Consider the following 27,050-nt stretch of genomic DNA (forward strand, 5'->3'; position numbering starts at 1 on the left):
TAATTTCCAGATGATTTCAATGGCGGAATGCATAACAGAAGTGTGTCACGCTTACCAGGCGCATTTGCGTTCTGCAGTAATGGCGTGCCTAGTTTTTGTGAATGAGGTCTTGTTCACATGAATACTACATATCCTGGGTCCCTGCCTGAAGTCCTAGTAGTGAAGGGATTTACTGTAATAATCGTTGTGTAATGAGATCTTCTTCGGTGTTGTGCTCCACTCCCTCATCGCTTGCAGGATCTCTGCTTGCTGTTGATGAATGAGAACGCTGCTTTCTCCAAATCCTATGGAAGTTACAAAAAGAATCTGTGTGTATGGAGTCACTGCGTCATGACTAGAGATGAGCGAACTTACAGTAAATTCGATTCGTCACGAACTTCTCGGCTCAGCAGTTCATGAATTTTCCTGCATAAATTAGTTCAGCTTTCAGGTGCTCCGGAGGGATACATTCCTAGCAAAGAGTCTCCTAGGACTTTATCCACCTTTTCCAGCCCACGGGAGCACCTGAAAGCTGAACTAATTTATGCAGGAAAAGTCATCAACTGCCGAGCCTAGAAGTTCGTGACGAATCGAATTTACTGTAAGTTCGCTCATCTCTAGTCATGACCTACAAACTGCTCCTCGTCCTTGTTGTGGTGAGGAGGATGGGTGGCTCTAGTAGTGATTTAAAAATGGTAATTTCAGTTTTTGTAGTGAGAAAAACCCTTTAACCTAGAGCTGGGCGGTAGGACCAAATATGTGTATCGCGGTATTTTTGTAACTTATGGCGGTTCCACGGTATATAACGGTATTTCTTTCACCCCCCCCAAATCATGTTACCTGCCAGCACTGTTCTGCTCCCCCCTAATTAATTATCAGTCCAGCGGGGTACTACTCACATATGTCACCCGCAAGCACTGCCCTCCTCCTCTTTGTTGCGGGCCGCCGGCGCTGGAACTCCATACTGTACACCAGTGGTCTCCAACCTGCGGAGCTCCAGATGTTGCAAAACTACAACTCCCAGCATGCCTGGACAGCCAGCGGCTGTCCGGGCATGCTGGGAGTTGTAGTTTTGCAACAGCTGGAGGTCCGCTGTAGAGATGAGCGAAGTTACAGTAAATTCAATTTGTCACGAACTTCTCGGCTTGGCAGTTGATGACTTATCCTGCATAAATTAGTTCAGCTTTCAGGTGCTCCGATGGGCTGGAAAAGGTGGATACAGTCCTAGGAAAGAGTCTCCTGCTGTACGCTGTATCCCTATGCCCGGGCTGCAAAAGATAAACAAAATAAACTTTAAAGGAGTATTCCAGGCCAAAACTTGCTCCGGAAGGTTAAACAGATTTGTAAATTACTTCTATTAAAAAAAAAATCTTAATCCTTCCAATAGTTATTACCTTCTGAAGTTGAGTTGTTGTTTTCTGTCTAACTGCTCTCTGATGACTGACGTCCAGTTCCTATGGGGATATTCTCCCATCATGCACAGCTCCCGGGACGTGACATCATCATTGAGCAGTTAGACTGAAAACTTCAGAAGCTAATAACTATTGGAAGGATTAAGATTTTTTAATAGAAGTAATTTACAAATCTGTTTAACTTTCCGGAGCCAGTTGAGATAGATAGATATATATATATATATATATATATATATATATATATATATATATATATATATATATATTGCCTGGAATACCCCTTTAACTTGCCTACGTAGGCCTCATGCTGTGGACTGGAATGTCGGGCAGCCGTCAGCCTATCACCGGTCGCAGCGATGTTCCGCCCCGGCCAGTGATAGGCTGAGCTCACTGTCATGTAAGAAGCCGGTTTCTTACATGACAGTGCGTTTAACCTATCACTGGCCGGGGCGGAACATCGCTGGCGGGTCACATATGATTAGTTCCCCGATGTGGGGACAGTGCAGCGCTGGGATAATAATTCATTCATTCCCGAGGGGGAGGGGCCCAACCGGTATTGCGGTATGGGGAAAAATTCATATCGTGCAGCACAAAAATTTCGGTATTCGGTATGAACCGGTATACCGCCCAGCCCTACTTTAACCCCTTCCTGCGTATAAAAGTGTTGACTGGAAGTTCTTCCTGCAATGTTCTGTACTAGTACAGCACAGTGATGGCCCAGGACCCGTTCCCATCAGCAGCGGGTTTAGGTGCCATGGTGAAAATCCAACTTGTCCTGCAAAAAACAAGCCTTCCTAATGATATGTTGAAGTATAAATCAAGAGTTATGGCTCTTGGGGATGAAAGAATGAAAAACTATTTGCCCCTCCTAAATGCCAAAATACACTGGATCATTTTGGGTTAAGGGCTACCTGTTATGTTGAACACCCGCCTACTCTTTAGATCAGCGTGGAGATAAGCTTTCCTTCTTGGGCAGTCGGGTAACTGAGGCAGCTTGATGCCCAAGCTCGCTCCATGAGCCCATTTTTAATTATTGGACTAGTGCATAGAACCTGCTGGGCATAGTACAGTTAAAGAGTACCTGTCACCAACTAAAACTTTTAATATAGTGTTCTATATTTAATTTCCAGACACTTTTTCATTCACTTTATGTTAAATTTATTCACAGAAACATGTTTGAACTGTAATTGAAAAAACGGCCACTAGGTGGGTCTGTTCTGTTCCCTGCCACAATTAATACAGTGAGTTTGGTCTCCTCCCGGCCTGCCAGGAGACCCAACTCAGGAAGTAGGCGAGGCACAGCTCAGTCAGACAGACGGGAGCGAGCGCTGTGCCCACCGCGCAGCAAGGTCCTTTAATGGCCACGTCACCAGGCTCTGCCCCCTGTGAAGGAGAGTCGGCCGTAGCTCAGTGCAGCGCTGGACCCCGAAGAGGAAAGCTGCGCCTGCCTGTCTGAGCTGAGGTCTTCTATTCATCACAGCATCATTAGTTTAACAGACAGGGAGCGCAGTGACAGAGTTGTATTGAGGGGGCGTGCCAGCCGGACTGCCAGAGCCCCGTGCGGGGGGTCCTAGCAGTCGGACCCCCGGTGATCTGAAACTTATCCGCTATCCTTAGGGGATTAGGATAGGGGATAAGCTTTCCAATCCTGGATTTCCCGACCCCAGGCAAAAACCGGGGTCGGGAAACCGCATACGGCCGAAAATGCAGCCGACGGTCAGCTCATAGACATGCATTAAATACGGTTCCCGAATACGGCTGAGTGCGGGCGCCGCAATTCCCCCCCCCCCCCCCCCCCCCAGCCGTATACGGAACCGTAAGTACAAAACGTGGTGTGAACCCAGCCTTACAAATCTCTTTCTGGCACCAGCAAGTTTTCCACCAGAATACCCCTTTAATAGTTCGGCCAACTCTGCATGCTCTGATACCGAAAATGTTTATTTTTATTATTATTATTTATTTTTTTATACTTCTTTTAATGGCAGATTTGTGGTAATATATACCTATATCAGATCATGGGCTATTTTTATAGGAAATCCTACTCTGAGCCGTGTTTCTTGCCCCATCTGGGCTTCTGTCCCCCATGCGGGCCCTTAGTTGCAGTCACCACAGCTCTGCTTGGCTTTGGCCGGAAGGTACAGGAGAGGCCTCCAAGGTTTTGCTGCTGATTTTAGATTAGCCTGTGACATTCCTGGTGAGCACAAGTGACATTGATGTGGCATGAAGGTTTCCTCCAGCGCCGCGCGGCCCGGACTCAGGAAAGCAGTGGAAATGGGAAGCCTAATTTACTTCCAGATGAACAAAGGCAGTGATAAGAGCAGTGCGCCGCGAGAAAAGCCATCATCAAAGGCGCCACGTATGTCCACAGACGCTTATTTTTAGACTAAAGGGAAAAGGCATAAAAGTGTTAAAAAGAGAAATAAATAAAAGTAAAATGAAATAAAAATTCTAATAAATAAATAGATCAATATTTTTTATATATATTTTATCTATCTATCCCAGTACACACACGTGTATGTATGTGTATTTATATAGTAACTTTGTTGTCTTCTTTAAGGCTGGGTTCACACCACGATTTGTACTTACGGTTCCCGTATACGGCTCGGGGCGGGGGTGTATTGTGGAGCCCGCACTCAGCCGTATAGGGGAACCGTAGTTAATGTATGTCTATGAGCCGACCGGAGTGAACCGCAGCCTCCAGTCGGCTGCGTTTTCGGCCGTATGCGGTTTCCCGACCGCCGGCAAAAAAAACGTGTTCGACCGCGTTTTTGCCTACAGTCGGGAAACCGCATACGGCCGAAAACGCAGCCGACCGGAGGCTGTGGTTCACTCCGGTCGGCTCATAGACATGCATTAAATACGGTTCCTGAATATGGCTGAGTGCGGGCGCCGCGATAACCCCCCCCCCTCCCCCCAGCTGTATACGGAACCGTAAGTACAAAACGTAGTGTGAACCCAGCCTAAGAATGCTGATCGTTTATCGCTGTTTAGATTTATAATTATAATCAAAATATTTATAGTGCAAATTGAGTATTTATTCTGGAGATTTTAATCCCTGTCTATCTTTAGGCCAGGGTTTCCCAACCAGTGTGCCTCCAGCTGTTGCAAAACTACATCCCCCAGCATGCCCGGACAGCCTTTGGCTGTCCGGGCATGCTGGGGGTTGTAGTTTTGCAACAGCTGAAGGCACACTGGTTGGAAAACGCTGGTTTAGGGTGCATTCACACTACGGAATTCCGCGGTATGAACTTAACATTAGTGTGAAGGGGTCTCCGCGAGACCCGTTCACACTGCGGAATTTCCGCGGCAGACAATTCCGCCGCTGAAATTGTTCCGCGCAAAGAAAGAACATGTTCATTCTTTGCGCGGATTCCGCGAGCACTGCATAGCCGTCAATGGTGATGGCTCAGTGCCCCGCGGCCCTAGGGCCGAAGCACAATCGGCGGCGGCCGCCAGGCGGAATCTCCGCTTGCAGAATTCAGCGAGCGGAGATTCCGCAGTGTGAACGCACCCTTAGGCTCTCTGTAAATATTAAGATCCCTCTGTAATTTAAAGGGGTACTCCGCTGCCCCAGCATTCGAAACATTTTGTTCCAAACGCTTGGAGCGGGCAGAGGGGGTCGTGACATCACTGCTACGCCCCCTCGTCACGCCCCCTCAATGCAAGTCTATAAGAGGGGGCGTGGCGCTCCCAGTGTTCTACACGAACGGCAAGTGCTGCACAGAGATCGTGGGGGTCCCAGCAGCCGGTTTTCCGCGATCAGACATCTTATCCCTTAGATAGGGGATAAGATGTCCAGGGGCGGAGTACCCCTTTAAGGGGGAAAACCTTTTCTTTTCTTGTGTAAAGGTAGATTCACATGGGACAGAAATGCTGTAGATGTGTAGGTGACCCGGATTCTACCGCTGCTCATCATGTGGTCATCAGTCTCGCTACCAATGCAAATTCCCTGTTCTGTCCAATGGAGAAGAGAGAAATCTTGGCTCGAACTACAGCAGCCGCCTCCATTGTACACAACAAGGACCCACATATCATACGGTAAACGGCGCCAGAAACCGCGTCACCCTGCTGTCAGATTCCCTTTAAAATATAAGTACTCGTACTTTGTATCGGCGAGTACTAGAATTAAAGTATCGGTACTTGTACTCGGTCTTAAAAAAAAATTTGTATCGGGACATCCCTAGTTCCAGCCAATCACAGCTCTCTGTGAGAAATAGAAACATGTGTGTGTGTATATATACGGCTGTGCAGGGGACCATAGGAGAGCGGCCGCTGCATCCATACATTATACAGGAGGATCACAGCGGCTGTCAGAAGTGATACCCGCTGTGATCTTTTCATAACTGCAGCTACTACTACTCCCAACATGGAGCACACTCTGCCTCATGCTGGGAGCTGTAGTACCTGAATTAATAGACAGATCGCAGTGGGTGTCAGAAGTTACACTTGCTGCGATCTGTCTATTAATACAGGTACTACAGCTCCCAGCATGGAGCAGAGTGTGCTCCATGTTGGGAGTAGTAGTGCCTGCTTAAGGACACATCACAATGGATGTCACTACTGACACCCGATGTGATCGTCCTGTCTATAGCATAGATGGAGCGGCTGTATACATCGCTCACATCCCTGCTGTGCACTATACTCCGGGCGGCCACTCATTCATTCATCTTTTCCTCAGAGCTGTGATTGGCTGCAACAATCCGGCCAATCACAGCTCTGGGTGGGAAATATGAATTTCTGTTGACATCTGTGGCCGGAGTATAGTGCAGAGAGGCGAGCGATGTATAGACCCGCTCGCTTCTCTGCTATATTATGGACGATCGCATTGGGTGTCAGGACTGACACCCGGGGCGATATGTCTATAGTACAGGTACTATCACTCCTAGCATGGAACAGTCTGTTCCATGTTGGGAGTAGTAGTACTACATAAAAAATGTAAAAAATTTATTTAAAAAAAAAGTGAAACGCACACTTTATTAAAAAAATAATAAAAATTGGGTTATAAAATATATACATTGCGTTTAATAAAAAAATTTCCATCACTGCTGCATCCCTTTTTTTTTTTTTTTGGTACCCAAGAAATTTTGGGTACCAAAAAAAAACTGCCAAGGTGCAATTTCCACACAAATGAAAAAAACGCCAGAAAAAAACGCCAGAAAAAAGCGCATGATGATGTAACTTGAACTGACGATTTTTCAGGTGTTTTTTTTAATCCCTAAAAACGAAGTGCAAAAAACCAAGTGGAAACTTAGCCTAAGTGCTCTCTGATGACACCTGTCTTGGGAACCGCCCAGTTTAGAAGCAAATCCCCATAGCAAACCGCTTCTAAACTGGGCGCTTCCCGAGACACGTGTCATCAGAGAGCACTTAGACAGAAAAGAACAACCTTAACTTCAGAAGCTCATAAGTACTGAAAGGATTAAGATTAAGGATTAAGGTCAGCAGAGAGCACTGGGGTTATGACATCAGAGGAAATGCATTTCTTTTTTGTATTTCTCTTTAGTAAACAGCCCCTAAAAAGTACTGGAAGGATTAAGATTTTTTTAATAGAAGTAATTTACAAATCTGTTTAACTTTCTGGAGCCAGTTGAGATATATATATATAAGTATAACCCCTTTAAAGGGGTTCTCCGGTGCTTACACATCTTATCCCCTATCCAAAGGATAGGGGATAAGATGCCTGATCGTGGGAGTCCCGCTGCTGGGGACCCCCGGGATCATGCACGCGGCACCACGTTTGTAATCAGTCCCCGGAGTGTGTTCACTCCGGGACTGATTACAGACGACCACTGGGCCGGCCGTGTGTGATGTCACACCTCCACCCCCGTGTGACGTCACGCTCCGCCCCTCAATGCAAGCCTACGGGAGGGGGCGTGACAGCTATCAAGCCCCCTCCCATAGGCTTGCATTGAGGGGTGGAGCGTGACATCACACGGGGGCGGAGGCATGACGTCACACCCCGCCGGCCCTGTAGTCGCCTGTAGTCGCCGGTAATCAGTCCCGGAGAGAACACGCTCCGGGGACTGATTACAAACGGGGTGCCACGTGCAAGATCACAGGGGGTCCCCAGCGGCGGGACTCCCACGATCAGGCATCTTATCCCCTATCCTTTGAATAGGGGATAAGATGTGTAAGCACCGGAGAGCTCCTTTAAATAGACACTTTGTAATTCTTAATTTCTCCTGTGGTGGCGCTGCAGGAAAATTGAACACTGTTTCCCTAAACACTACGACTGATCACTTTTTTTTTTTTTTTTTTTTAGGAATTTATCAAGGCTCAAATTAGGAAACAGGCGTAAAATAGCAAACTTTTGCGCGTAACCTTCTCCAATTTTTGTTAGCAGAACTCGGGAAAAGGGCTTAGGGGGAAAAAGTGCATGCAAGCCTTGATAAATTCCTCACTTTTTCTATCCGCTTATTGTCAAGGACCCTTCTAACAAGTAGGGATTGTGCCAGGCGGAGAACCACTTTAACATCTTAATGCAATTTAACATGGCTAGCCGCGTTTACGATAAGCTGATGTAACTACATTACTTCGCTCTGCGCATTTTATGTTCCCCTCAAGGCTCTGCCTGCATCACTTTGCTCTGCTGTAAATATATATATTTTACAGTACGTTGCGACTGGAAGCATGCACCAAAATCACCCGCTACCATGGATACTTCAGTAATATTCATTGTTTGTAGTCATCTCTGTATAGACACTGCATCCGTATCCCAAAAAGTGTCAGAAAAACCGCTGTGAGCTCTGTCTCGACAGATTCTATGTGTCTGTTCTGAAACAAGTCTATTGTGTTATTATCCTGGCAGATAGGTGATTGTATACAGTAAACTGACTGCGGCAGACGTGACAAGTATGGCTGCCGACACGTCTGCTGTTTTTAGTCTCTATGGCACCCTTTATAATGTGATTTACGCGGTACCTGTGCAGGAAAAAGGCGATGGTAGGAACTGAATGCAGAATTTGTGAACATCCGAGATTTTTCACTTGTTCACTTTGTGTTGTAAGGCAGTGGTCTCCATGCTCTGATCCTCCAGATGTTGCCAAACTACAACTACCAGCATGCCCGGACAGCCAACGGTAGGAGAAATGTTGACTTTTTGCCAATCTGGCCAATTTATCTGGCATGATGTATTTGAACAGTTGTTTTTGAGGCCATGTTCACACAGCGCAATATCTGCGGAATGTCATCCAGGAAAACACGGGTGGACATCCCACAAATAGCAGGCACTGGCAGAACACGCCGTCGCTTGGACCACTCGGAAATGGCCCATCTCCACGTCATATTTTTTTTCTGCAGAGACTGGAATCAGCTTAAACATCTGCAGCGGAAATTCTGCTGTGTGCACAGTGCAGCAGAATCCCATTGAAAACAATGGGACTCTGCTGCAACAGAATTTTCAAGCAGAATCAGCCCAGCCCCCCCCCCCAGATTACACTCGGAAGTGCCGTCGTGTGGATTTTCAAGCAGAATCAACCCTCCCCGGATTACACTCGGAAGTTCCGTCGTGTGAACTTGTAATTAGAATCAAGTGGGGAATAAAATGCGTTGGACACATTGTACCATTGGTTTGTACCACTAGGGGTTAATAGCTAAAGCAAAATTCCTGAATTAAAAAGTGGGAACTGATGCTGGATTACCAGATATTCTGGGTTATTGAAAAGTTACAGAAAATATGTAGACGTCCATTTCAGAGTTAATTCACACATTGCGAATTTGTTGTGGATTTTGCCTACGGATTCATATCTAGGTTTTTAATTATCCTCAATGTAGCAGGGGTGAAATCCACAGCAAAATCAATCAAATTCTGATTCCGGCCTCCGCAGAAAGAATGGACATTTTAATACTTTATGCGGAATCCACTTGTAAATGCATTAATGTCTATGGAGACGGCTCCTTTTTCAAGCGGTCCTATAGCCTCCATGTTCTCTGTTTTCTCTTTATGTGCAGGCACCGCTCCTCTGGCAAACTCTGTTCCTAGTTTTGGAAAGTTCCACTTTTTATTGCAGTTTATGTTGGATATGGTTGTTGGACTTTCTGGATCATGAGATGGCAAATAAAAGGAATTTGACTAAAATGCGTTGGATCCTATTAGTTGTGCTAAAGTCTATGGGCTTCTCCCGCTATGAACCTCTAGGACAGTCCTCAGTGCTGGTAAATGTCCAGCGAGTTTCTTACATCTGCCGACATCCGAATCTGTTGCTCTTCAGTCCGTCCGCTCTCGTCTAATCCCCATTTACAAGCTCTTTGTTACATTGCAGTTGCCATATTTTCCACCATTTGTGTAATCTACCTAAACCGTTAATCTTTTTGTTTATTTCTACGAGAATGTCTATCCTGTTCCAGATGTTCATGTCATCCACAACATAAAGTCACATCTTACGTTCTATATATTTATAGTATAGCGAACGTAAACGTAATCCGCGCTCGTAGGAACACGTTTCGGAATGTTTTGTTTTCCCACGTTCCTTCATGTGAATTACTCAGAGACTGAATTCTTCTTCTTGCTGTTGCTGAAAACTGTCTTGGAGATGTGTAGAGCCGGTTAGGGTTATGGCGTGCTGTTGTTGCTGGCTCTCTTTTTGGTATGTGCTGGGGCTAAGTCTATTTTTTGGTGGTGTAGGGTGGTTAAATGTCACTCACTCAAGCATATATATCTTAAAGTTGTGCTCCTTGGCTGTATTACAGAGGGAGGTCACTTGCTTTGCAGTCACAGGCTGCTTTTTTTCTTCTTCTTCTAATCAGATACGAATGGCGCCCAATGGAATCCTTCGGGTTTCCAGCATGGTGTCTGGCCTTTCACCAGACAAAATAGTGCAGCATGCCTCACTGTCTTGTCAGATATTTTTGAGGGAACATGTGCAAGAGGCACCCACATAGGGTCTCTAACGTAAGTGGGAACACAGTCTATAGATAGGGGTGTCAATCCACTTCTTTTAAGTCCATACTGCTCACAAGAAGACTGTGGGTCGGCTTGTGGCAGTCCAAGACAGTCATGCTTCCCTTACTCAAATTAAAGGTGTACTCCGGTGGAAATCTTTTTATTTTATTTATTTATTTATTTTTTAAATCAACTGGTGCCAGAAAGTTAAACAGATTTGTAAATTACTTCTATTTAAAAAAATCTTAATCCTTCCAGTACTTATTAGCTGATGAATACTACTGAGGAAATTTATTTTCTTTTTGGAACACAGAGCTCTCTGCTGACATCACGAGCACAGTGCTCTCTGCTGACATCTCTGTCCATTTTAAGGACTGTGCAAAGTAGGAGAAAATCCCCATAGCAAACATATATGCTTCTCTGGTAAGTTCCTAAAATGGACAGAGATGTCAGCAGGGAGCACTGTGCTCGTGATGTCAGCAGAGAACTCTGTGTTCCAAAAAGAAAAGAATTTCCTCTGTAGTATTCAGCAGCTAATAAGTACTGGAAGGATTAAGATTTTTTTTTTAATAGAAGTCATTTACAAATCTGTTTAACTTTCTGGCACCAGTTGATTAAAAAAAAAAAGTTTTCCACCGGAGTACCCCTCTAACCATATTGGGGAAGATTCATCAAAACCCGAGCAGAGGAAAAGTTGCCCAGTTGCCGACAGCAACCAATCAGCTCGCTTCTTTTATTTTTAAATTTTTTTTTTCAAGTTTTTTCTCAAAATGAAAGAAGGGATCTGATTTGTTGCTATGGGCTACTTTTCCTCTACACAGGTTTTGATAAATCTCCCCAATTGTATCCTTTAAAATGTTCATAAGACACGAAGTCCAGAGGAGTAGTTTGTTGCTTCTGGGCCCTGATGCATAATCTACAACAAGGCCTCATATGCCACTTATATTATTGGTCTTTTATAGGGCAGATGTACTTTGGGACCCCCAATACTACCTCTGTAGCTATGCCCCTGACTAGGTCCATATTGTCTTAACAGTGTCTGCAAGAAGGTCTGGAATAGACACCATCAAGTGCTTCGTTCTGATGAGCTTGTGGGGTCAATTTGTTTCCACAAGTTGGGAATGAGACCCTCTAGTTGGTACTGTATCACAAATGGGTGGCATCTCCATAGAACAATGGGGTGTACCATGTGAAAGTTCTCTAAAAGCTGACTGAGGCTCTCTATCTGGCTTTTTTCTCCAGTCATATGACAAATATAAGAATGGACAGGACAGAGATCTTCCTAGTGATCTTTTTATACCTAGGCCGTTAAACATGACAAGGGGGTCATCCTCTACGTCTACAGGAAAGAAGGCCCAGCAGAGGTGAGTGTAAGGAGCGTGTTAGGGTCCCATCCGAAGTGAGGCCACCTCCGCGTGGTGGATGGGGGACACGTTTTGATCAAAAAGTGCGCTAAGAGCCTCCATTGACCAAGAGTGCTGCTGCAACCCTCTTTTTTTGTACACTTTGTATCTGCCACAGCAGCGTGCACCCGTGTATTAGGTAGTTGTGTTGGCTATTTTTCTTTCTTTTTTCTTTTTTTTTTCTCTACAGGAAAGAAGGTTTCACCATCATCCAGACAGAGATTCTTTACTGTAAGAGCAGTGAGACTATGAAACTCTCTGCCACAGGATGTACAGTGGTCCCTCAACATACGATGGTAATCCGTTCCAAATGGACCATCGTTTGTTGAAACCATCGCATGTTGAGGGATCCGTGCAATGTAAAGTATAGGACGGTGGTCTACAACCTGCGGACCTCCAGATGTAGCAAAACTACAACACCCAGCATGCCCGAACAGCCGTTGGCTGTCCGGGCATGCTGGGTGTTGTAGTTTTGCAACATCTGGAGGTCCGCAGGTTGTAGACCACTGTTAGAGGAAGTTGTACTCACCTGTCCCCGCCGTCACCGCTGCCCTGGATGTCGCCGTCCATTGCTGTCGCCGCGTCCCCGGGGTGTCCCCGACGCTCCGGCAAGGTCTTCTTCCCCGGCATCCTCGCTCTCCGTCGCCGCCATCACGTCACAACGCACGCAGATCCTATTGGGTGATGGGACGGCGTGCGCAGCGACGTGATGACGACGATGGAGAGCGCCGACGATGCAGGGAATCCCGAAGAGGATGCACCGGAGCCCCGAGGACAGGTAAGTGATCGTCAGCGGACCACACGGGGCACCGTAAACGGCTATCCGGTGGCAGCTGAAGCAGTCTGCGCTGCCGGATAGCCGTTTATGCGATGGCCCCGACATACAAAAGCATTGTATGTTGATGCTGCCTCTGAGAGGCCATTGTATGTTGAAATTATCGTATGTCGGGGCCATCGTAGGTCGAGGGGTCACTGTAGTGACGTTTCAGAGGGGTCTGAACACCATTCTTAATTTATAATATTGTAGGTTATGGATACTATATTTATGGAGGTGGGACGTAGATCCAGGGATTCATTCACATTGACCTATGATAGATCCATATTGCAACATGGATTTAGCTGCGGATTTGTCAGTTTTCCTTTGGCCCAGGGTGAAATATGGAGTGAAAATGAGTGTATGAATAGATATTCTGTAAGATTGAGTGTGCATTGAAATCCACTTAGATTACATCCGACCAGTTGTGATATATTGGGGATTTAGGGTTCCTGTACATGTAGCAGCTTGTGCCATGCGGCCAAAACCAAAACGAGGTTCTACAGGGAAATGCTGAAAACCACATTGCAAAACCTCAGCAATTCTCTGATTCCACACACGGTTTTGCCGCACAGCGAGATCTTCTCCTTGTAGCCTTAGACCAGGGACACTTGGTGACCAGAGTTCTGCCTGGGATTCAGAGATCCACTTAAAGGGGTGGTACTCCACTGCCCCAGCATTCAGATCATTTTGTTGCGAACGCTGGGTGCAGGCTGTGGGGGTCGTGAGGTCATGGACATGCCCCATTGAGATGCGTGGCCATGACATCACGAACCCCGCAGCCGGCACCCAGCGTTCAGAACAAAATGTTGCAAACGCTGTGGCAGCGGAGTACCCCTTTAAGTTTCCTTCATTCTCTTCTGTTGAATACTTGAGACTTTGCCTGGCGTTCTTTACCTCCAGACTTAATAATTCTAACACCGGCTGCATGATGTCATCCTATTCTGTATGATGTAACTTTTATTTTATTACAGTTCTTGCAGCCAAGAGGCCTGTAATAAATCTCCTGGCCCGGGCTGAGCCCATCTGCTGCTGAGATGGCGGGTGAGTTATTGCCGGTGATGATCGGCTGCACAGAGCAGGGCGGCTGAGCCGGGAGATTTCCCAATAGGTTTTCCCTATTAATCGGAGACCTTACAATTAATGATTTGCATGCCATAGGTTCCCCCAGACAGATCCCACGGTATCTCCACCGGGAACACTGACAGACTTTGTACCCGTTTTAACTGCTAGATCCATTGTAAAGAAAGTTCAGACGTATTTTTAGAATTGTTGTGTTACATATTCCTATTAATAGAGTATTCATATAGAAGTGTTCTCTTTCCTACAGGAATATACCAATCTGTCTGCAGAGGAGAATTTCGCATTGTGTAGCCTACTAATCATTACATAATAATAGCCGACAGCATTTGCGTACGTGAGTGTATGACGGCAAACCTAGAAATTTGGCCTCCTTAGGCGCTATTAAAGGGGTAGTCCAGTGGTGAAAAACTTATCCCCTATCCTAAGGATAGGGGATAAGTTTGAGATCGCGGGGGGTCCGACTGCTGGGGCCCCCTGCGATCTCTCTGTACGGGGCCCCCTGCGATCTCTCTGTACGGGGCCCCGGCTCTCCGGCCAGATATCGGATGTCGACGAAGCGGCGGCCGACACGCCCCCTCAATACATCTCTATGGCAGAGCCGGAGATTGCCGAAGGCAGCGCTTCGGCTCTGCCATAGAGTTGTATTGAGGGGGCGAGTCGGCCGCCACTTCATGTGGAGGTCAACACGCCCCCTTCCCGCGGGCTGTCAGGGCTCCGTACAGGAGATCGCAGGTGGCCCCAGCGGTCGGACCCCCCGCGATCTCAAATTTATCCCCTATGCTTAAGATAGGGGATAAGTTGTTCACCACTGGACTACTCCTTTAACATGGAAGAATTTCCGAGCGGAATCTGATGGAAAACTTTGGTTGTAGCAGAGTCCCATTGTTTTCAATGGGATTTTGCTGCATCTTGCACCTGTCGCGCTTAAAGGGGTTATCCAGGAAAAAACTTTTTTTTTTATATATCAACTGGCTCCAGAAAGTTAAACAGATTTGTAAATTACTTCTATTAAAAAATTCTTAATCCTTTCAGTACTTGTGAGCTTTTGAAGTTAAGGTTGTTCTTTTCTGTTTAAATCCTCTCTGATGTCACCTGTCTCGGGAAACGCCCAGTTTAGAAGAGGTTTGCTATGGGGATTTGCTTCTAAACTGGGCGGTTCCCGAGACAGGTGTCATCAGAGAGGATTTAGACAGAAAAGAACAACCTTAACTTCAGAAGCTCATAAGTACTGAAAGGATTAAGATTTTTTTTTATAGAAGTAATTTACAAATCTCTTTAACTTTCTGGAGCCAGTTGATATATATAAAATAGTTTTTTCCTGGAATACCCCTTTAAACAATGCTTATTTGGTACTAAGGGGCTCAAAGTGTGCCAAGAAAATGCCCCCCACACCATGACGCCACTACCACCAGCCTGAACTATTGTTGATACAATGCAGGATGGATCCATGCTTTCATGTTGTTTACCCCAAATTCTGACCCTCCCATCTGAATGTGTTATTGGAATCGAAACTTATCCGACCAGACAACATTCTTCCAGTCTTCCATTGTCCAATTTTGGTAACTTGTGTAAATTGTAGCCTCAGTTTACTGTTCTTAGCTGACAGAAGCTGTACCCGGTGTGGTCTTCTGCTGCTGTAGCCCATCTGCTTTAAGGTTGGACTAGCTGTGTGTTTAGAGATGATATTCTGCAAAACTTTGTTGTAACAAAGCTTTTCTGTTATCTCAAACCAGTCTACCCATTCTCCCCCGACGTCAACAAGGCATTTTCGTCCACACAACTGCGGCTCACTGGATATTTTCTGTTTATTTTATTTTTTTTTAATTTTTTTGGGATCATTCTCATGCAAACCCTGTAAGGTTGTGTGTGAAAATCCCAGTAGATCAGCAGTTTCTGAAATACTCAGACCAGCCTGTCTGGCACCAATAACTAGAGATGAGCGAACTTACAGTAAATTTGATTCGTCACAAACTTCTCGGCTCGGCAATTGATGACTTTTCCTGCATAAATTAGTTCAGCTTTCCGGTGCTCCGGTGGGCTGGAAAAGGTGGATACAGTCCTAGGGGACTCTTTCCTAGGAATGTATCCACCTTTTCCAGCCCACCGGAGCACCTGAAGGCTGAACTAATTTACGCAGGAAAAGTCATCAACTGCCGAGCCGAGAAGGTCGTGACGAATCAAATTTACTGTAAGTTCGCTCATCTCTACCAATAACCATGGCACGTTCACAGTTGCTTAAAGGGGTACTCCGGCGCTTAGACATCTTATCCCCTATCCAAAGGATGGGGGATAAGATGCCTGATCGCGGGGGTCCCGCCGCTGGGTCTTGCACGCCGCACCGCGTTAAAATCGGTCCCCGGAGCGTGTTCGCTCCAAGTCTGATTACTGTTGAGCACGGAGCCGGAGCGTTGTGACGTCAAGGCTCCGCCCCGTGTGATGTCACGCTCCGCCCCCTCAATGCAAGCCTATGGGAGGGGGCGTGTAACGCCCCCTCCCATAGGCTTGCATTGAGGGGGCGGAGCGTGACATCACACGGGGCGGAGCCTTGATGTCACAACAGAAGTATTGGACAGACTGAATTTTACCTGTCTGAGGCCTCCATACACATGAGACAGTCGTCCAGGCCCTCGGTCATAAATGGCAAAGCCATGGACAACCCTTTAAAGGGGTACTCCAGTACATTACATCTTATCCCCTATCCATAGGAGTTCCCCTTTAAATCCATATAGGTTATAGCCTGTTTGATATGACCTGCTCAGTAGCTGCATTATGTGTGATCCAGGGAGTCGCCCAGAATAATGGATTTGCCGCGTATCTGCTCAGGGAAAGCTGAGTTACATAAAGTACATCAGAGAGTGCGGTCACGCACATCGCTCGTACGCTAATCCCCCCCCCCCCCAGCTTGTTGGCTGCAGACTCTGCCGTTCCCTGTGCATTCTGCGATTTATTCCAGCTAAATGAGTCTATAGGTGATGAAATATGGGAACCGCTCCGCCTAGGAACACTCTCTACTTTATGGCAGAGTTTCTGTAAGTTTCCGTCACATGACACAGCTACTATTATTCATAATACTAAACAGGGATTAGACGATGGGAGGAGTAGTTGGAGAGGAGTAGTGGATCCGGCCGGATCGCTCTGGAATGAATTATGCTTTTGTTGTGTTTAATTGTTTTACATGTAGTTCAGAAGGAGAAGGTTGGAGATAAAATGTGGCTCGTAATACATAGTTGTACAGCTTCTTTGCTTGATAAGAATCTTGGTCAATGTCATGGAGTCAATGCCTCGTAACTGGTGTGTTTCCCAACCACTGTGCCTCCAGCTGTTGCAAAAACTGCAACTACCAGCATGCCTCAACAGCAAACATAGTCGTCCAACTACTATGACCTTCACCGATCAAGAAATTGGGGGTCCATGTCCCTTTTGGCTGAAAGGAGCTGTGGTTGGACATGTGCTGCTGTTCTATTTGTGCCGTTTGAACGAACTTTGCACGGATCAATAGAAGGGATCGACCAATATTGATATTTTAGGGCCGATACCGATAACCTTTGAACTTTAAGGACGATAGCCAATAACTTATACCAATATTCCGGTAGAGGTTATCGGCTATTTCTCGGCCCCCACCCAAATATCCGTGGTAAAATGTGTGCGTGCGGGTATATCCTGATAAACTGTTTCTGGCCCCGCAGAAGCCGCTGCAGATCAGTGATTAAAAGCGGGCGCTTTAAATCAATGAACTGCAGCGGCTTTTGCGGGGCCAGAGACTGCTGCTGCCCACTTGTCTCCCCTTCCGGTCCTGGGGTTCTGAATCCAACCACCGCTGCTGCCCCCCCTCCTGCCTATCCTCTGGCCAGAGACCGCCGCCGCCCGCTTCTCTCCCCCTGCCGGTCCTGAGTCCAACCGCTGCCCCATTGCCTCGCCCCATCCCTGTTCCCGGGGTCCGAGCTACTTCTGGCCCGGCGGCGTCCTGAGCTGTCACTGTGCCCACTGACGGTGACGTCGCGTTGAGGACGTCACTCGTCATTGCGCAGCGCACAGCAACAGCGCAGGACGCCGCAGGAGCCAGAAATAGCGCGGACCCCGGGAACAGGTAATTAGAACACCGTGGATGGGGAAGGCAATGGGGTAGCGGCGGCGGCAGTCTCTGGCCAGAGGATAGGCAGGGGGGGAGGGGGCAGCGGCGGTGGTTGGACTCAGGACCCCAGGACAGGCAGGGGGAGAGAAGCAGGCGGCGGCGGTCTCTGGCCCCACAAAAGCAGCTGCAGTTCATTGATTTAAAGCGCTCCACATTATCGGCATGGTAATTGCCGATACCGATAACTTCCAAAATTGTGAATATCGGCCAAACCGATAATCGGTCGATCCCTAATCAATAGTACAAGGGAATATACAAAACTTTATTATAATATATCTTTCTCCTGTCATCAAGCTTTCCCCCCTTCCCTCCTGTGAGACTATACTCTCTGAAAATCACCTCAGTTTTGTCCCATGTCTGCAAGACAAGCAGATCAGCTCTATGAAGGGGAAGCAGGGAGCTTTGTCCACCAGCTCTGGGAGAACTGAAATTCATAGGCGAAGCCTGCAGAGCAGAAATCTGCTCAAAAATACCAATGGCAAGAAATAGGTCTGCTTTTTATATACACACAGGGCAGCTTATCCTGAAAAGTCACCTGACAGGACAGGTTTAACCTTGTAATCCTGTCTCTAATTTAACCCCCCACAATAGTGTGTATTAGTATAGTTTTAATTAACTAATTATTTTTTAATTACCTGTATTTTTCTCATCACAAGTAGTGTTTCTTTCATGATGTGACCTGTGTATTTCTATTGAAGAAAAAGCCGAAAAATATTCCCACGTACATACACTTATGCATTAGTTCTGATATGGTTATTTAAAAATGTTAAAAATTTTTTTTAAAAACATCCGCTGAGCCGAAAAAATGAAAAAGGCACAAACAAAACCTCCATGTAGGTATTGAGTTTAATAATTCCCTACTGACTCCCAGCTAAGATCTGGACGCAGCATTTTTGGCCCCAAAAAAACACCATGTGCCTAATATGGGCTTTTTTTTATTTATTTTTTTTAACCCATTGGAGTGATCTGGGCTCACAGGATCAGTAACAAAACCCATAACAAGCGACCAAGAAGTCACAAAACAATAAAACGTCAACGACAGGTTTTATTCAGATTTTAGGTCAGCGGTGTATGTTGTGTTGCCGTCTCCATTTTTATTCTGTATCTTTTATGTGACGGTTGGTCATATGGTGCTTTCCGGTCCCGCACCCCTTGATGGAAAGCAGCAGTACGGCTTTTAAAGGGGTATTCCAGGAAAAACTTTTTTTTTATATATCAACTGGTTCCAGAAAGTTAAGCAGATTTCTAAATTACTTCTATTAAAAAATCTTAATCCTTTCAGTACTTATAAGCTTCTGAAGTTAAGGTTGTTCTTTTCTGTCTGAGTGCTCTCTGATGACGCCTGTCTCGGGAAACGCCCAGTTTAGAAGCAAATCCCCATAGCAAACCTCTTCTAAACTGGGCGGTTCCCGAGACACGCGTCATCAGAGAGCACTTAGACAGAAAAGAACAACCTTAATCCTTTCAGTACTTATGAGCTTCTGAAGTTAAGATTTTTTTAATAGAAGTAATTTACAAATCTGTTTAACTTTCTGGAGCCAGCTGATATATAAAGAAAAAGTTTTTTTCCTGGATAACCCCTTTAATACGGCGTCTGGTTTGTTTTTGTAGTGGACCGTGCAGGCCTGTCGTTGTGAAATATAAAAAAGAAAAAGCTCTTTGTGAGGCCTCGAGGCGGAGCCCCTCTTATCGCGGCGCCGCCTATCTTAATAAATGCCATATGATTGGAGTAATTGCAGACAAATTACTCATTTTCATGCTAAATTTATACTTGGCGATCAAACGGGTTTACAGGCTGTAAGCTGTCGGCGCGTATTCGCTGACGTTTCTAGATCATCTAACACAGCGTTTCCCAACCAAAGTGCCTCCAGCTGTTGCAAAACTACAACTTCCAGCATGCCCGGACAGCCGTTGGCTGTCCGGGCATGCTGGGAGTTGTAGTTTTGCAACAGCTGGAGGCAACCTGGTTGGGAAACGCTGTGTTAGATGATGAATCATAAATTTGGAAGCCTCTATTTGCTTTGTTATAGGAAATATTAATTTTATAATACATTTTAATATATTTATGGCCTTCTCACCCTTTGTAATAACGTTTGAATGACACCCTATCGGAGCTCCGTTTTTTTTCTGTGATTTTTTTTATTTTATAATTTAATTTTTATTATTTTTTTCTGTCTCATATCCTGTTCTTTCTTCAGACGCAGAGATCTCGCTAGAAGGATACGGTTGTGTTTCTTCTTTTATAAGATGAAGATAATGATGGGGGCGATAAAGCGGTGTCCGGCTCGGGGCTCTGTCTCTATCTCTAAGACCGCAAGCCATGTGATCAAAAATGCCGTCTGTGTCATTGCGATGCTTGGGAGCTATTTTAGAGATTTCCTCTTTTTGGAATTCACACTTTAGCACTTTCAATATGTTAGATCGGACACCTGAAGTGTTAGAAGCTTTTTGCAACTCAACTTGTTCTTTAAGATGAATGACGGGTGTACATGTCTGTGTTTGCCTGCATAGATATGTCCGTGTATGCAGCTCTTGGGAGGTAAAGTGAAAAATGCTTTTGTGAAGCCTTAGGACAACTAGTGGGCCTCCAGCTGTTGCAAATCTACAACTTTCAGCATGCCTGGACAGCCAAAGGTTGGGAAACACTGCCATAGCAAAAAAGACGAACTTTGGGAACCTTACTTACATTTGTAATTTAAGATATGCCCCAAGTAGTTTGCCCCAAGTAAGAAATCCCCCCCCCCCCCATTTGGTAGAAGCTCCAAGTTAGTAGGTTATCTGCCCCCTTATTAGATAGAAGCCCCCCGGTAGGTAGGTAGGTAGGGAATCCCCCTATTAGGTAGAAGCCCTCGGTAGTAGGGAATTATTCCTATTAGGTAAAAGCCCTCGGTATGTAGAGAATCCCCGCTATTAGGTAGATGCCCCCCAATATGTTGGTAAATGGGTAAGTAATCCCCCCTGTTAGGTAGAAGCCCCCGGTAGGTAGGAGCCCTCAGTAGGTAGGGAAATATCGCTATTAGGTAAAAGCCCTCGGTATGTAGAGAATCCCCGCTATTAGGTAGATGCCCCCCAATATGTTGGTAAATGGGTAAGTAATCCCCCCTGTTAGGTAGAAGCCCCCGGTAGGTAGGAGCCCTCAGTAGGTAGGGAAATATCGCTATTAGGTAAAAGCCCTTGGTATGTAGAGAATCCTCGCTATTAGGTAGATGCCCCCAATATGTTGGTAAATGGGTAAGTAATCACCCTGTTAGGTAGAAGCCCCCGGTAGGTAGGTAGGGAATCCCCCTAATAGGTAGAAGCCCTCGGTAGGTAGGGAAATATCCCTATTAGGTAAAAGCCCTCGGTATGTAGAGAATCCCCGCTATTAGGTAGATGCACCCAATATGTTGGTAAATGGGTAAGTAATCACCCTGTTAGGTAGAAGCCCCCGGTAGGTAGGAGCCCTCGGTAGGTAGGGAAATATCGCTATTAGGTAAAAGCCCTTGGTATGTAGAGAATCCCCGCTATTAGGTAGATGCCCCCAATATGTTGGTAAATGGGTAAGTAATCACCCTGTTAGGTAGAAGCCCCCGGTAGGTAGGTAGGGAATCCCCCTATTAGGTAGAAGCCCTCGGTAGGTAGGGAAATATCCCTATTAGGTAAAAGCCCTCGGTATGTAGAGAATCCCCGCTATTAGGTAGATGCCCCCCAATAGGTTGGTAAATGGGTAAGTAATCCCCCCCGTTAGGTAGAAGCCCCCCTGTAGGTAGGGAATCCTCCTATTAGGTAGAAGCCCTCGGTAGGTAGGGAAATATCCCTATTAGGTAAAAGCCCTCGGTATGTAGAGAATCCCCGCTATTAGGTAGATGCCCCCCAATAGGTTGGTAAATGGGTAAGTAATCCCCCCTGTTAGGTAGAAGCCCCCGGTAGGTAATAAATCCCCCCCTATTAGGTAGAAGCTCTCGGTAGATAGGGAATTCCCTATAATTAGGTAGAAGCCCCCGGTAGTTAGGTTGGGAATCTCCCTATGAGGTAGAAGCTAGGGATCGACCGATTGTCGGTTTGGCCGATATTCACGATTTTGGACATTATCGGTATCTACAATTACCTTGCCGACATGCCATAATGCCCCGCTCAGAACCTCAGGACAGGCAGGGGGGGAGAGAAGCGGGCGGCGGCAGCGGTCTCTGGCACCGCAAAAGCCGCTGCAGTTCATTGATTGATTTAAAGTGCCCGCTTTAAATCAATGATCTGCAGCGGCTTCGCCGGTGGGGGGGTTAGTGGTGTATGGGGTTGGGAGATAAATAGCCAATAACTTATACCGGAATATTGGTATAAGTTGTCGGCTATCAGCCTTAACCTCCACAGATTATCGGTTTCGGCCCTAAAAAAAAATCGATATCGGTCGATCTCTAGTAGAAGCCCCCAGTAAGTAGGTCATTCCCATCCCCCCCCATTAGGTAGAAGATCCCAGTAGATAGGTAATCCCTCCTACCCCAGATAAGGTGGAATCCCTTCCTCTAGGGTAGATGCCCCCATTAAGAAGTTTTCTCCCAATTGGTTTCCTAAAATGAAGTAATAAAAATCCCGCTTCCCTTCACCCCCGCGCTGAGGCCTCCACATCCTTCGCTCTGTGAGTTTGGCAGGACCTGCTGCGTGATGAAATAACATAATAACATGATAATGGTCTGCAGGTTTTGAAATAAGTTTTGGGAACATTTTGCGTAAGTACAATTACTCGTACAAATGTCCAGTTTTGGCAATAATATCAGTATCGGTATCAAGGCATTTCTAGTTTTTGTTTGTCAGGGTTTTAAATGAGTGGGAAGCGAAGCCCCCTCTGTGACTGCAACCAACACACCCATAGACTTACATTATGTGACACAGAGCATCACGTGACACAGAGCGCACTTCTCCTGGCTTATTCTATATATATATACATATACATATATATATATATATATATATATATATATAAATAATAGGCAATGGCATTTCGTCTGGGACCATCTATCACAGTGGTCTTCAACCTGCGGACCTCCAGATATTGCTAAACTACAACTCCGGGCATGCTGGGAGTTGTAGTTTTGCAACATCTGGAGGTCCGTAGGTTGAAGACCACTGATCTATCAGATGTTTATAGCCTATCATGTCATAAATGTCTCAGATAGGAATACCGCTTTAAAGGAAAACTGTCACCAGTGTCACCTGCACTAACCTGTCGGTACTGACAGGTGACACTGATGACAACGGCATTTGGCAGGGATCTCCGGCAATATTTTCCGGTATCTTCGTTTTAGGCACCGGCTTGGGGCAAGAGCGGAGCTTAAAGGGGTACTCCGCCCCTAGGGGATAAGATGTTAGATCGCCGCGGTCCGGCTGCTGGGGACCCCGGGGATCGCCGCTGCGGCACCCCGCCATCATTACTGCACAGAGCGAGTTCGCTCTGTGCGTAATGACGGGCGATACAGGGGCTGGAGCAGCGTGATGTCATGGCTCCGCCCCTCATGACATCACGGACTGTCCCCTTAATGCAAGTCTATGGCAGGGGGCGTGGCGTCCGCCACGCCCCCTCCCATAGACTTGTATTGACGAGGGCGGGCCGTGACGTCACGAGGGGCTGAGCCGTGATGTAACGATGCTCCGGCCCCTGTATTGCCCGTCATTACGTGCAGAGCAATCTCGCTCTGCACAGTAATGATAGCGGGGTGCTGCAGCGGCGATCCCAGGGGTCCCCAGCAGCGGGACCGCGGCGATCTAACATCTTATCCCCTATCCTTTGGATAGAGGATAAGATGTCTAGGGGCGGAGTACCCCTTTAAAGGGGTATGCCAGGAAAAAACTTTTTTTTTTTTTTTTTTTATATATATCAACTGGCTCCAGAAAGTTAAACAGATTTGTAAATTACTTCTATTAAAAAAAAATCTTAATCCTCTCAGTACTTATGAGCTTCTGAAGTTAAGGTTGTTCTTTTCTGTCTAAGTGCTCTCTGATGACACCTGTCTCGGGAAACGCCCAGTTTAGAAGAGGTTTGCTATGGGGATTTGCTTCTAAACTGGGCGATTCCCGAGACAGGTGTCATCAGAGAGCACTTAGACAGAAAAAGAACAACCTTAACTTCAGAAGCTCATAAGTACTGAAAGGATTAAGATTTTTTAATAGAAGTAATTTACAAATCTGTTTAACTTTCTGGAGCCAGTTGATATATAAAAAAAAGTTTTTTCCTGGATAACCCCTTTTAATGACGTAACCAATGCTGCCCGGGGCCCTGCAGAAAGCAGCAGCAGCTTGTAGCATGGGCGGAGCTTAGTGACATCACCGTTGCTGCTCTCTGCTGGGTCTCTGGTCCTGGGAACAGCAGCGGTTATGTCATTAAGCTCCGCCCATGCCCCACGCCGGTGCTCGGCGCAAAGATACCAGAGAAGATTACAGGAGATCCCCGCCACGGACCGGGACAAGGTAAGTACCGTTGTCATCAGTGTAACCTGCACGTTCTGCCGGTACCGACAGGTTAGTGCAGGCGACACTGGTGACAGATCCGCATTGCTGCTGCACATTCTTTGCCTGCAATTCCAGACAGAAGCTCTATGTCATGTCTGCTCCAGGTAACTTTAGCCCTAGGAGTAGGATTGTTTATGGCCCCTTTTCTGCGGATCGATAATTCCCACAATAGAAGAGCCTGTATGTTACATGAAGAGAAACATGTCTACACGTTGCGCCAGATCTCCAGGTAAATGTTAACGTAATCCACATCTTACCGTCCAAGACTGCAAACATTACAAGCCCACACGTGTCGGCCTGGAAGATAAAGCTGTGGGGTGATCCAAGGGGCGCCCTGAAGGCGCGGTACCGTATGTTTGTAACTAACAATCCTTGGATTATATCATCACATACATTTATTTTGTCATCTTTATTTATTTATTTTTTTGGCTTTAACAATCCCATCTTAGATTTTGCATACTTGGATCTTTCAATGACAGGTTCCAATTGAAGTTACTGGGGGAGATTTATCAAAACCGGTGCAGAGGAAGAGTTGTTCAGTTGCCCATAGCAACCAATCAGATTTCTTGAAATGAGGCTGCATTCACACCACGTTTTGTACATACGGGTCCCGGATCCGGCGGGGGGAGGGGCAAACCGGGTGCTCCCGTACCCCAGCCGGATCAGCCCGTGACTCCATTTACTTTAATGATCCGACCGGAGTCAAGCGGTGACTCCGGTCTGCTCTGTTTTGACCCGTATGCAGTTTTGGACCGAACCTAAACCCGTAGTATACTACGATTTTAGGTCCGGTCAGGAAACCCGCATACGGGTCAAAACTGAGCTGATCGGAGTCACCGTTTGACTCCGGTCGGATCATTAAAGTAAATGGAGTCACGGGCTGATCCGGCTGGGGTACGGGAGCACCCGGTTTGCCCCTCCCCCCGCTGGATCCGGCACCCGTGGTGTGAATGCACCCTGAAAGAAGCAATTTGATTGGTTGCTATGGGCAACTTTTCCTTTGCATAAGTTTTGAAAAATCTCCCCCACTGTGTATATATTGTGTTCAGTCCGGCCTCACCTGAGTCTGACCTGTGCTCGGACAGTCATTGGGGGGCTTGTTTGCCGGTAGAGGGGTAAATCTGGAATACATCTGAAAAAACTAAAAGGAGCTTTCGGAGGAATTTTTTTTTAACACTTGTTAGTGATATAAGGCTTCCATAGTAACCTAACAGATTCCAGCTTAAGTTTTTTAAGCGGTACTCCACTGCCCCAGCGTATGGAAAATTTTGTTCCGAACGCTGGATGCAGGCTGTGGGTGTCGTGACATCAATGCAAGTCTATGGGAGGGGCGTGGCAGCCTTCACGCCCCCTCCCATAGACTTGCATTGAGGGGCGTGGCGTGACGTCACGACACCTGCACCCAGCGTTCGGAACAAAATGTTCTGAATGCTGGGGCAGTGGAGTAACCCTTTAAATATATATATATATATATATATATATATATATATATATATATATATATATATATTTTTTTTTTAAGATTTAAAGAAGCAAGCTGATTGGTTTTCTGAGGGCAACACTGTCTGTTACAAGAGTTCTGATGCGCAGGGGCTGATATTCATAAGAATTGCGCCATATTAATGTTCTTGTGAATAGTTAAATTTACCAGCATGCCTATATAGTTGCGTGCATCGGTGCCTTCTCTATATGGTGTTTTTTAAAGCAATACCTGTCATATCACAGAAAATAAAGAATGATTCTATATGTTACTCGCTAGGTCATGCAGATTCTTTACATGTCTTTTTTTTATGTGTCTAGTTTGTGTATTTGACTCACAAATGCTCTGTTCTGCCACTCACTTATTCTGAAATCCACTGCTAAGGAAGGAATGTGTCCGAGGCAAGCACTGAGCATGCCCTCACTCACCATACATTCACTTCCTCCCTGAGTCTGCTGTGCTGGGTCTCCTCATTCAGTCACTGCAGGCTGCTCTGTAACCCACTTCCTCTCTGTTTTCATGCTGCAGTCTGATAGGACAGGAGTGAGCACAGAAGAGTGCTAGTCCCCGCCCTCACTTCCATGACTTTGTCCCTGCCTGTGCTTCAGCTTGGACAAAAGATGATGCAGCAGTCGGACAGGATTATGTTCTGGATGGGATGGGGACCCCTAGTGGTCTTTTTCTAAGCCTCAATTTCTATAAAAAAAGGAGCTAAAACTTTCTTATGAAGTATATTACAAAGTTTAATGTTTTGCACAGATGCACAACAAATAAAAAGGTTTTGATTATGATAGTGCCCAATTACCAAGGTGTCCCAGAATAATTCTCCTGCTATTGAAAATCCGTTCCATTCAGATGAATATGACATTTGCAAAAATTTCTGCAACTCATCTGCCGCCTGTAAAGGGATTGTTTACTTTAGAAAACAGATTTTCGTTAACTCCAATGGGGGCCTCCTCAATTGTGATCTTCAACCCTTGGTCAGAGTGGAAAGCAATTGCAAAGAGCATCTTCTGCTTTGGAGGACCTGCCCTGTCCAGCATTACATATACGACCTATTAATTTCAATGGACAATGTGTAAAACGTACTTTCCCCTGTGGGGGTGCTGTAGGGAAATTAATCACCAGGCTTTGCCAGACTTTTTCACAGATGAGATCAATGGTCCCCAAACTCTACAGTAAAGCTAGGTTCACATTTCCGTTAAGGGTCTGATTGTTTTATTTTTATTTTTATTTTTTAAGCCTATCGAACCTTGAAACAGGTCGGATGCAAATGGCTACTGTCAGGTCCCGACGGCCCTCATTCACTTGCATGGGGCCTGTCGTTCATCCGGTAATTTTACAGGAATTTAGCGGAGAAAAAAATTGTGCTTGCATCTAAACTTG

At 46.1% G+C, this 27,050-nt stretch overlaps 1 protein-coding gene across 5 annotated transcripts in view; it reads left to right on the top strand.

Moving 5' to 3' along the window:
• The window catches only part of ASAP2 (ArfGAP with SH3 domain, ankyrin repeat and PH domain 2), a 241,633-nt gene that overhangs the window by 23,358 nt on the left and 191,225 nt on the right, over positions 1-27,050 (top strand). The window contains exon 1 of one of the 5 annotated variants that reach the window (XM_056564142.1): positions 8,438-8,470. The exons of 2 other annotated variants lie outside the window; for them this stretch is intronic. In XM_056564142.1, coding sequence (XP_056420117.1) covers positions 8,453-8,470 — 18 coding nt within the window. In that variant the 5' untranslated portion in view covers positions 8,438-8,452. Of the gene's footprint in view, positions 1-8,437; positions 8,471-16,570; positions 16,602-24,017; positions 24,143-27,050 lie in introns of those variants that run through there. 2 more of the 5 variants (XM_056564143.1, XM_056564141.1) reach the window with 2 other exon arrangements.

Source organism: Hyla sarda, chromosome 3 (genome assembly GCF_029499605.1).
Source record: "Hyla sarda isolate aHylSar1 chromosome 3, aHylSar1.hap1, whole genome shotgun sequence".
NCBI classification, from domain to species: Eukaryota; Metazoa; Chordata; class Amphibia; order Anura; family Hylidae; genus Hyla; species Hyla sarda.